Consider the following 11990-nt stretch of genomic DNA (forward strand, 5'->3'; position numbering starts at 1 on the left):
TTTTAATCTAGTCCAATGCAGGAGAGAATGAAGGCCTGGAAATGGAAAATGTGGATTTTGATGGAATTTCTTAACATGTTTGCTCATTGGCTCTGAAGTGTTTGGCAGCTGCTGGCTGTTAATTTATGTTAGGTAGTTTGTTAGTGTTTATCTTATCTTTCTTATTCTCCTCTTCCCATGTGGGTGACTAAGCTCTTTCTTGTTCTTCTTCTTCTCATCTCTCTCTCTCTCTCTCTCTCTCACTACTGAAAATGCACATGCATGGTCTAGTTAGAGTTTGCTCATCGTTTGACAACTCTAATTTTATAAAGTTTCTTACCAAACATTCTACAGAACAAGCTTAGGTTTCTATTCTGATGTGTCAGTGTGAATTTATGATACATTAAACAGGTAACTGCAAGCTTGGCATTGTCAATTGCCTCTTCAGAGAAGTAAATTTCGAATGAAGGGGTATATCTTACACCATTCTTGCTATAGAAATGTCATTGAAACTACAAAGATGAAAGAGAAAAATATGTTTAAATGTGATTTTATGTGTGAAGAGAATTCAAAAGAGTGGAAATTCTACTAAGAAATTAAATGTGCCTTTGGAGATATGTATAGAGTTTCTATCATTGGGTTATGATATTTTAAGGGGTAGGTTTAATTCAGCAAAACAGCATCCATACTCTTCTATTCTAAGGCATATATAGATGTAACATTCTGCCTAGCCTGACTAGCTAGCTCTATGCCCTGTGTAGAAAAACCTGGTCAGTTTGGGAAATGGGAACCCCCTTCCTTTCAAAATTTATCCTTAGTAAGTTTGAGAGAGAGTGTTATTTTTCACTGTTATCTATTGAATTGAATTCACAATTCGAACTAATACTGGTGTACCAAGAGCACATTAATGCAATTGCAATTAAATCCTGTCATAGAGTATGACAAATCATAAATACAACGTAACAAATGGTTTTATTGTTTTTATTCCACTTGATAACTTTGTAAATGCAAAGAAATTACATCTAGTTTTTATTAGAGATTAGCAAAGAAATTCAACCTCAGATGTTAGTAATTTTTGTGATATTATTAATGAGTTGGGAAATATTGATAACGCATGAGTTGATCAGAAGTCCCTGTCAATCGTATAAATAAAAACTTAAGGTCACATAGGTGGGGTTGTCAACGCGTTGAATATTATCTTAATTTAAACCTAGTCAGAATCAATAAAAGTGTCCGGTTTTATTTAAATAATAATAAATTAATTGGGTTCTTTTAAGATTGCAGTGGAAACCCAATAAACACCATTTATGTCTTCGTTTATTTTATCACCAACACTGTTTCAGGATACGTTCAATTGCAACAATAAGAGCAAAAGTGACGATGATAGTCTAGTTGTAAGTGCAGAGAAGCCCTCTGTTTACGCTACGCACTTGTTGGAGCCAAGTCTTAGTATTTGAGTCCTATAGTATTGTTTTTTTTTAAAAAAATTTGATTAGGTTTTCAACTCCTTACCATCACTTCTCCTGTGTTCAACTCCTTATCCTCGCTTCGGTTTTCTTCAATCACTCGTAGCCACTTGGAGAAAACAAGTCTCACTTTCGTACCCACCTTCCACGCAAGAATAAAATAGCCAAATATTTCTAATGAAACAGTGTTCAACAAGACAAGTGAAAATGCCAGGACTAATAAAATAGCCAAAATTTTCTCATGAACCAGTGTTCAACAAGACAACTGAAAACGCCAGGAGTAGGGACACTAGTGCAGCAAATAATTTTCCTTTCTATAAATGATCAAATGTAGAAGAATAAATTACTATAAACGAACAAAGAAACAAAGTGGAAGAAAATTTTGGGGACACCCCCCTAGAGATTAAAAACTGAAGGGAAAAAAATTAATAATCGAAAAAAAAAAAAAAAAAAGTTCTAACCTCAAGGTTAAGAGAATACCGGAATCACCTATAATACTTTGCACCCATTCCACTCATTTTCAAACCCACGGGTTGAACAATGTAGATAATGGGCCACGAGGTTAGGGTTATTTATCTACACCTTTCCATCAATCTCGCTGGACTCTGTTCCATGCTTCTGACCTTTGTCGCTTGAGATAGAATAACTCCTCCGTTCTTTACCTCCAGGCTTGGAGGAGGCATTTCCATACCAGATCATGCCCATCACTGCCAAAACCATGCCAAGAACTACTTGTAAATTGAGACCTTCTTTACCAAAGAAGAAGAACCCCATAATTAGGACAAGAATCGTCTTCATGTGTCCAAGAACCTGGAAGGACACAGCTGTGAATCTGCTAATGCAGATGAATTGGCTGAGGTTTGTACCAACTGCTATTGTGCATGACAATATGATGAAGAACTGCACAACAAAGAGAAGAGCAGTAAAGATAACTACACACAGACAGCAGCACATAGACATGTAGATATTTCAACAAGTAAATACAACTATGAATATTCAAATATATAAGCATAATAACAGCTTGCAAGTGATGCACTGACATATTTACAAGCAACAAATTTCTCATCCACTGCAAATAAAAACTTCCACCATATGCTGAAGGCCCAAAATAAAATAACTTGTTTTGTAGAGGGAGAAAATATAAAAAAAAAAAAAAAAAAACATGGTCACAGATTGTTGCCCCTATTTTGCTTTTTTTTTTTTTTTTATTGATTCCATGTGGCAGACATTCATCAGTTACAGTAGCAATTAACATTTTCTGGAGCAGCTAGGTACTCACCACTGACACTGCATTGTAGTCAAACATGTCAACCCTTTTACTAGTCAACCTGTAGTCGAGAAAGGGCCCCAGTACCAACAGTGTAGCAGCCTGAGCAGGTGCAGTGTGGCCCAGGAGATTGAATGAACCGAGTGAATATTTTCGTTGCAGAAAATGAACATACTGGAACCATCAAGGGAGGAAAAAACAGGGCATAAATGTTAGACACTAAGTCATAGATGATTGGTGAAGAACATAAAATTCTTACATCTACATACAGTAACTTACATATTGTTGGAGTGAAGTGCTCCAAACAGCAATAAAAGCTGCAACAAAACCTTTTGAATTCACGCTCACATCAGTAATAGTGCATACAGCAACACCAAGGAGAACCACTCCAATACTGAGTTTGGTGTCTCTAGAGTATCGGATCTTGTCCAAGACAACTTCCAGGAGACAGGACACAGGGATCATACTCAGCTTGGCAATCTGACAACAGGTGTGAGCAGTTCTTGTTCAGTAAAATGCAAGCATTTCCATGATCCATAAGAAAAGGATAAATATCTACTTGCTAACCTGATAGAATCCAACTGAATTCCACATGAGGCTCACATTCATACCAACAATCGAAAAGTTTGCAAAGAGAACAAATTTCAGAAGTTCAGGAAATGGAAGATGGGAAGCCTGGATGTAACCTAGCCACCTCAGAATTACAGTCATCAACGTTGTCATTGCAAAATGCATGCCCGTCAATGTAGTTGCTGCAGCAAACAATTGAATAAACTAACACAATATTAGTACATTAGAAAGAAATTTGTTTATAAACATAAAGTAGTCAAATTTAATCAAATACTACAAACAATAATGTTTGTGTATGAAAAAGAAAAAAGAAATAGAGCTCATGAATAATTAATGGGAAAAGCAACTAGAATGAGGAACTCTTATCTTTGCTCAAGCAATCTCATTCCGTTCAAAACAAAACCAGCAGATATGGAATCAGTTTTACACAGAATCAACAAATACCATTTCTACTGAGATACTACTGATTTAACTATTTTTTCTATGTTATGTCCAGCAGCCATTCCTAACCATGTCGGAAAGAACATAAAGAAACGTAACATCTTTCCGCACATGAGGTGACTTCATACATTCAACACTGCCCTAGGCTTGCCATAGCTATTACCAATGGTATAAAAAAATCAAAATTGAACAACAAATGGCAGAACAGCTCCGACCAAATTAGCTAGTTCATAATATTTAAAGAGTTTATATGAAAAGAGTAGAAAAGCCGCATTCATGTTAGACCATCTAAAGAACAAGATACTATATTGTTTCATCTGATAGTACCTTCAATATAGATAATGTAATAACAGCAAATGGACTGAAACCATCCCTTAGAGCTTCTAGTATTCGATTCAAAAGTAATCACAACTGGTAATTAAAAAATGTGAAGAAGCATGTCACACTGATCCTTTAATTGATTAGCAATAAAAAGTTATGTTACACCAATCCTTGATTTATTACCAAGTTAAAAGAAACGAAGTGCAATTATAACAACCATAATATTTCAATAGACATATACTACAAAGAGTCAACTCCACCCCCAGTTTTCAGTTCAAGAACATGACTTAAACACACAAAAGACAAGTCAAGAAGAAGAATATTTTGAATAGCTGAAAAGAATTTTGAATTTCTCTCAATATTGTTCTTCAGCCTTCTGAATAGATAACAGAACAACAAGAACGAGACCAAAAAGGAAAATGAAGAGTTGAAGAGCTATTACAACAACCATATTGTTTGACATACACATATACTACAATGCGACAACTCCTACCCCAGTATTCACTTCAAAAACATGCAAAAGACAAGGCAAAAACACACATTTACAGCTAAGGTTGTAGATTTTAATCACAAAATCCAGAATGTCTACAGTCATACATAATGCCGTAGTCAAGAATCAGGTTTTCATGTCTAGGATTACCAATACCACAAAAGAGATATGCTAAAAAAATTCGAGGATACCAATAAACCAAGTACGGTGAGCCACAAGTTCAAATTTCTCAGGCAGAGAAAAATGTGAAAGAAAAAAAGACAATTGTATGGTATGTCTAGGGACATGAATACTAGCCTTCAAAATTTGACAAATGGATGCCGCAAACTGCACTAAAAAGTTTCCACATGATAGTGTGAATACCACACTTCATGAAATATATCCCTATCAAAGATTAATCTACCAACAGAAAGCTAACAACAAGATAAAAAAACATTTACAAGCAGGAATTTTGAGCTCACCAAAACTGAATCCATAAGTAGCCATCAAGGCCTTATTAACTAGGATGATCCCAACTGAAGTAACAACATTGAACATCCATGATGCCACATCTAAAGCTGCTTTCCTGTCAGCCTTGCTTGCAGGAGCCATATTGTTTTACTCTATTAGGCTCAAGTCAGGTATCTCACAATCTTGTAACTTCCATCACGCCACCTCTTGCAACTATCTGAAACAAGAACAGAACTTCTGAGGAGTTTAATCTTGCCAACTTTCAAAACAGATCAAATCATAAAAAATTCAAGACAAGGTCTTATTGAGTAACTCTCTCTCTCTCTCTCTCTCTCACACACACACACACACACACACACACACATATACACACACATGTTGCAAAACTTCGATAAACCTGACGGCAGCAGAAGAGTTTTCCTGTAGACACAGAGCTCATGTTTGGGACTGCCAGAGATCAAGCAACTCTAGCCACCCCCCACCCACACACACACACACACACACAAGTTGAAAAAATTAAGTAAAAACTGAAGGCAGCAGAGAAGAGCTTTCCTGTAGACACAAAGCTCATGTTTGGGACTGCCAGAGATCAAGCATCTAGATGATACGATACAGAACAAAAATACATGCCCCTCCATTAAAAAGGGCTCAAAATCCATTAATAGTATTGTCTATGAAAAGTTATATGTAGAAAGTAAACTCTTCGATTTTTCTGGATATCATTCAGTTGAATGCAATAAGGTAAACATAATCTTCGTCAGAATATCATTTCATATGAACTTGTCAAAAAATCATGCGTTAAGTAAAAGTCTAGTTGCCAATAAGAATGGCTAGCTGCTTCATCCCTTCGGAGAACCATGTGATTCAACCTAATTGGGCATAAAGTAACAACATAAAGATGCAAATATGGAGTGAATTTCCTGTATTAAAGGTCATCCAGATGTTTGAAATATGAAAAAGTTTTACAAAATAAACTCAGAAGCAAATGAATAGCACAGAAACTACACACTTAAAGTAATTACTTTGTCATATTCCAGAGAATACCAAACGAGGATAAGGATACAATCAAGATACCTTGAATTCCAAAGAAAATGGCCTCTCCTACGTACAATGAAGAAGCTGGTGAGTGGTCATTTCCTGTTTGTTGGTCTTTCAGGGCCAACCATCATCTCCATTCCTTTCATTGCAAAAACTACGCGAAAACAGATAATGTTTGATAAGACCAAAGGGAATAACGACCGAAGGAACGTGAGACCTACTGTAAGTATAAAAAATTGACCTACTGAAGCCAGATTACTAGAATTCAGTTAGGAGAGCTACTAGATTAACTAAAACATGCCACGAAATTTCAGAAAAAATTAAGAAAATTTATGGACAATATGCCGAAGAAACATCTTAAATTGCAGAAGGTACACTTTTATCATGTAACCTAAGAAAATTTCTATAAATAACCAAAAAAAATAAAAGAATACTCAAAAACTGCAGGCGTCTCCACAACAGCTGAAAACTTATGTCACAGTAAAAAATTAACCAGAGGATTTGAAATTTTCAGAAAAGATCCAAGAGTCGTGACTGAATCTACTCTTAAGATCCGTCCTCACGGTAATATTTTTAGTAGAGATCCAACTGTCACATCTGAATTTACAGTAAAAATCCATCCGCCATCACTGTCATAAACAGCGGCGGCACCAACACAGGACCTCTCGAACAAATCCTCGACAGATCCTAGATCCAGCGCAGCTGCCATACCCCAAACAAACTCCACCGCAGTGAAAATTCAGCGCAAATTCTCAAATGCAACAAAGTAAAAAAACAAACATTCAAACCGATCACAATTCTCTGAAATTCAGCCGCAATCCCCAAACCGCAGCGCGAAATCCAACAGAGTCGAAATGAAGAGAAAGCGAAGGAAGGACTGACCTCCAGGTCCTCGTCATTGCGATCTCAGCATTTGGAGCACATCGAAAACGCCTAGGGTTTCGTGGAAGGGCGGTTTGGATGATGCGAGATCCGAGGCAGTAAAAAGCCCTTGGCAGAGAGATCTGAGTATCAGAGACGAGGGGAAGAGAGAGACACGGAGGAGATGGATCGGATCAATTATCAACCCTGCTTTTATAGTCTCAGTTAATTCCGGGGCACGTGCGTTGCCGCGAAAATTTTACAATTTTCGGTCTTACACAAGGAAACGATTTTCTGCACGAAAGTGAAATTAACAATAAATCCCATCAAAGGCAGGTTAAAGGGAATTCAATTCCGTGCATGCTGTGACTCATCAAATTCTTGTGTGCATAACTATTTTCATAAAAAATGGAGCATGATGAATGCATGCTTAGACACTAGAGAGTAAAATAGGCAGAATGAACTCTCTCCAATGTGGTCTCTTTTTCAAAAAAATTGAAATTCTTGCTTTATTGTTTTTGTCATCCTTATTTGGGTTCATATGATGCATATTGAGTGGAGTCATTAGGAATAGTCATTCAATACTTAGCCTAAGTGGAGTCATTAGGAATAATAGTCATTCATCTAAAAAAATGGCACAAATGCTGAAATTTTCTGTCAATAGAAAATTCTATCTATATTGGTCATGTTCTTGTTTTCTAAAAAAAAAAACTAGAGATAAATTTTAGGGATATTTAAGAAAATACCAAACTTTGAAGAATATTTGCAAGAATATCGAATTTTGAAGGTTGAAATCCACATGGCATCTATCAACTGCCATGTCAACGAAACAAGTCCATGTGGTGTTACATCATTTTTTGTTTAAAATTCAAAAAAAAAATTCTTTTCCTCTTTCCTCTTCCTATTCTCTTCACATCATTAGAAAAATATTTTTAAATAATTAATATATAAATTATATATTTTTATTATAATAAATAGAAGATAATAAAACGTGTACCAACAAATAAGATTTTTCAAACCTAAAATTAACTTTAAAAAATATTTTTAAAATTATAAAAGAACTTGAATCAATAATGAATCGTAAATGGGAGAGAAAAAAATCGTGCTGATGTGGCTTGTCGCTTTAAGGTGAACATGCTGACATGGTAGTTTATATGGCCGGTGATGTGATGTGGTCTAAGCTCTTTTTGGACCATGAAATTTTAGATGTTTTTAAAATTAAGTTTGTAAGTTGGTTATTTTCATAAATATTTTATTTAAAATAAAGTTATTTTAATAAAACTCCCAATTTTAAAATACTCTCGTCCTAGAAGGTTATTATGCAACAACGCAAAAGTCCCGGTTCGAGCAACAAAAAAAAATCACCCTGAATTTGTTCTTGGGTCATTTACCAAATTACCCATTTTTAAAAACTTATTTCTGTAAATGACATCGCTTTGAACTTATTTTGAAAAATACCCAAATTTGACTGATCCACTATACATGTGTACAATCAAAGGTGACACGTAAGCTTTGACTGATTACGTGTCACCACATCATCGACACTGTGTGAGTAGATAGAAACATCGATCTCCATGTTACCATTCTGACACATCATCTGCCAGGTAAGATGCCATATCATTATCTATTAACACTCTTCTTGCCATGTCATATTTCGCCATGTAAGCCCTCATCGCTTCTTATTTTTTTTGTTCTATCTCTCCCCACTCGATCTTTCTCCTCTCCTCTCCTCTCGCCCTCTCACCGTGCCAACTACCGCCGCTCGCCCTCGCTCTTGCCCTGAACCTCAACGCCCCCCTCTCAACTGCCCTCTATTCCTCTCAACCCAAACTTCGTCTCAGCCACATCTCTCACTCTTCTTCTATGTTCCCCTTTGTTCTTCCTCTCGCAGCCCATTTTTCAAAATCGAAGCCTATCATTTCATCTCCTCGTCGCCTCCTCTCTCAAAACGAACCCTATAATTTCCTCTCAACACCCCCTCTCTTAATACCCTATCATTTCATTCTCTCGCCACCCCTTCTCTCCAAACCGAAGCCCTACTCACCCTCCAAACCCAAATTTGAATTTCAGAAGCCGATTTAGCATGGTGATTTTTTAGGGCTTTGTTAATTGAATCTAATTACTGTGTTTAATTATAATATTGATTTCAATTTAGGTGTTTAATTAATGTATTGATCTTTTTGTGATTTACTGTTTAATTTCTGATTTTATGTTAATGACATTTCTGTCAATTGCAGATATTTTAAAATTATTGTAAAGGTCCATTGAAACTTAATTGAATTTCCCTCCCCGTATTTATTAATTTTCTGTGTTTTAGTTTATGGATTCCTATGCCATTGAATGTTTTATTTTCTGAAGTTGCTAGCTTAATTTTAGTTTAATTTAGTATAATTTTCTGATTTATGAAGTTGCAATTTACTCTTTGAGATAAGATTTGCAGGATTTTTAGTTGCTAGTAGTTGTTAAATTAATTTGAAGTGTCATGGAATGATCACGCCATGTGATGAGAAAATATTGTTAAATATTTTGTAGTCGTTCTTAGTGGAAGTTGTGGTTAGTGCTTATTTGGTAAAACTAACTGGATTCCAGGTATATTTCGTTTATGTTGTTTTATTATGTTGTTCTTGCAGATAGGGCCAGGAAGTTGGGTAATGCATGGTTATATAGTGATTTTGCTTCATCTCATATTAGAAATTGTCAGGACCTTTTCTTATGTTCTTTATTTGGCTTCTATTTTCAACTGAGTGACACTTCTATGGATTTTGAAATCTGTTATGTGCATAGTATATTTCTAACTATTATTTTTATTATTATGTTAAGGGTTTAGGGTTATTAAGTAATTTTTATTAATTAATATTGTAATATTGTTTTTATTATTATGTTATTATTATTTTAAAAAAATGATGTTGAATCGTTATTATTATTATTGCTAGTATTATTATTCTTTGATTGTTGAACCTTGTACACTTGTGGAACCCTTGATCCCACCCCTGTCCCCTATGCCTTTTAAGTCCAACCCATTTTTTTCTGTTATTAGTGATAAAAGAAAGATTATGGTATACTTAATATAATGTGGAAGAGTTTATTATACTATGATTGGATATGTTTCCTTAAAGAACTTTTGTTTTGTTAATTTTATGTGTCGTAGATCAAGTTGCTTTTGAAACTGAGGCCAACATTTCCCCGCATATCATTTAGAAGAAAAGGTTGTTTAATGACTTGTTAACGGCCAAGGGTAAACTTTTTCTTAAAACCGTTTCACTTATTATTCTGTTTATTCATTTTTTTATATGCATCTTTTGTCCCTATATATGGCAGATTGTTAGATGTCATGCTTGAAAATTTGATGGAACTTTTCAGGCAATATTAAGGTTTTTTGTCGTGCAGGACCCTTGTTTGAAGATGAGGGCACGCCTGTGGTTGAGTTTCCTGATGGATTCACCATTCGTGTAAAGATTGGTGATGATTCTATCACTCCTCAAAAGCAAGGTTTTGAGTTTGATTGAGTCTACAGGCCTCATGTTGGACAAGGTGATTGTGGTGCCTTCATCATGCTTTGGTTGGATTTATGAGAAAGTTTAAGTTTTTGTTCCTTATGAATGTTGGCAGAATATAAGCTCACTATTTCCAGATATTTATCATTTTCTTAGAGTAAGTTTTCTACATCTGGATTTTCTATATTGCAGGGGAGCTTTTCAACAATGTTTAGCCTTTTGTACAATCAACATTGGATGGATATAATGTTTCTGTATTTGCATATGAACAATCACATTCTGGAAAGACACACACCATGGTCTCTCTCTTACTACCTAGTATTTTTTGTACATTACATGAATCACATTTCTTTTCGTGGTTTTGGGTTGAAAGTAGTTTTTCTTACAATATACGAAAGATCTATAGTTAAGCTAGATATCTATTATTTTGTCTCTCAACTTGCTATAGTTTCATTTTCTTTCTTCACGAAGGCTCTATCCATGACCGAGGATTATATATATTGAGTTTTGAGAAGTTATTTGATTTGTCAAACTCAGATAGCACTTCCACTTCGCGATTTTATTTTTATATCACTGCATTTGATCTCTACTACGAACAAGTTTGATCACTTATATCTGTCTCTTTGCCAATATCATTTCTTCTGTATTTTTTGTTTTATTTCAACATATAAAGTACTTAGTTAAATGCATTAAGGTTTGATTTTCCTCTTTTCATGTAGGTTCAAGATTTGATCTTCCCATGGGAATAATCAATCAAAAGGTCAGATGGGTCTTCTAGATTCGTTTGTGGAACCTGTCCATGACAGCGGCTAGCCAATACTACCCAACAGACCGATTTGTTAGGTGCGGAAAACTACCGCCTACAAGAGTGGACGAAACCACTCTGACACCTACCCCGCCCATTCTTGACCGCCTCTCATGGAATTCGAACGCGGGATGTGGCGTGTCCAGCTCTGATACCATGACAGCGACTAGCCAATACAACCCAACAGATTGATCTGTTGGGTGCGGAAAGCTACCGTCTACAAGAGTGGATAGAACCACTCTGACACCCACCCCGCCCATTTTTTACCGCCTCTAACGGGATTCGAACGCGGGACGTGGCGTGCCTAGCTCTGATACCATGACAATGACTAGCCAATACAACCCAACAGATTGATTTGTTAGGTGCGAAAAGCTATCGCCTACAAGAGTGGACAGAACCACTCTGACAATCCAGCAGGTAAGAGTTTGGCAGAAGACCTTTTCAATCAATTTGAAAATGACTCACTTGACCTCCTAGGCCGACAAAAGACAAGAGCAGCCCTTGGGTCATCGGAGCAGTTCAAGCGAAAACTGGATGTAGATAATGATCTGGAGATGGATTCTGATGGGCGTTTAGTAAATCGTGATGATGTTAGACCTAAGCAGCAAGAGAACACCAATTCAAGTCATGATACAGAAACTAGAAGCCAGACCAGTAATTATAGTTATTTGACTACAAAGTCTTTGTCGGAAGGAATGAAGAGGCAAAAAACATGAATTTTTATATTCTTTGACTTTTTTATGTAAAAATATATGACTTCCTTTTACTTCCATCCTTACTTATTATTGTAAATATAAGGTAATGAAAT

At 35.8% G+C, this 11990-nt stretch overlaps 1 protein-coding gene across 1 annotated transcript; it reads right to left on the reverse strand.

The window, feature by feature from the left end:
* Window positions 1-1738: 1738 nt before the first annotated feature.
* LOC137943951 (UDP-rhamnose/UDP-galactose transporter 6-like) lies at window positions 1739-7053 on the reverse strand. The gene is made up of 7 exons (XM_068789401.1): window positions 6905-7053; window positions 6059-6176; window positions 4996-5201; window positions 3280-3464; window positions 2992-3192; window positions 2725-2886; window positions 1739-2345 (listed from the first exon to the last, which is right to left on the reverse strand). Exons 3-7 carry the CDS (start codon window positions 5123-5125, stop codon window positions 2022-2024), a joined length of 1002 nt encoding a protein of 333 aa, XP_068645502.1. The 5' UTR covers window positions 5126-5201; window positions 6059-6176; window positions 6905-7053; the 3' UTR covers window positions 1739-2021.
* Window positions 7054-11990: the final 4937 nt, after the last annotated feature.

This window comes from Aristolochia californica, unplaced genomic scaffold (genome assembly GCF_029961685.1).
Source record: "Aristolochia californica isolate CCGP_79_NKW_82.1479 unplaced genomic scaffold, dmAriCali1.0.hap1 SCAF_11, whole genome shotgun sequence".
Taxonomy (NCBI): Eukaryota; Viridiplantae; Streptophyta; class Magnoliopsida; order Piperales; family Aristolochiaceae; genus Aristolochia; species Aristolochia californica.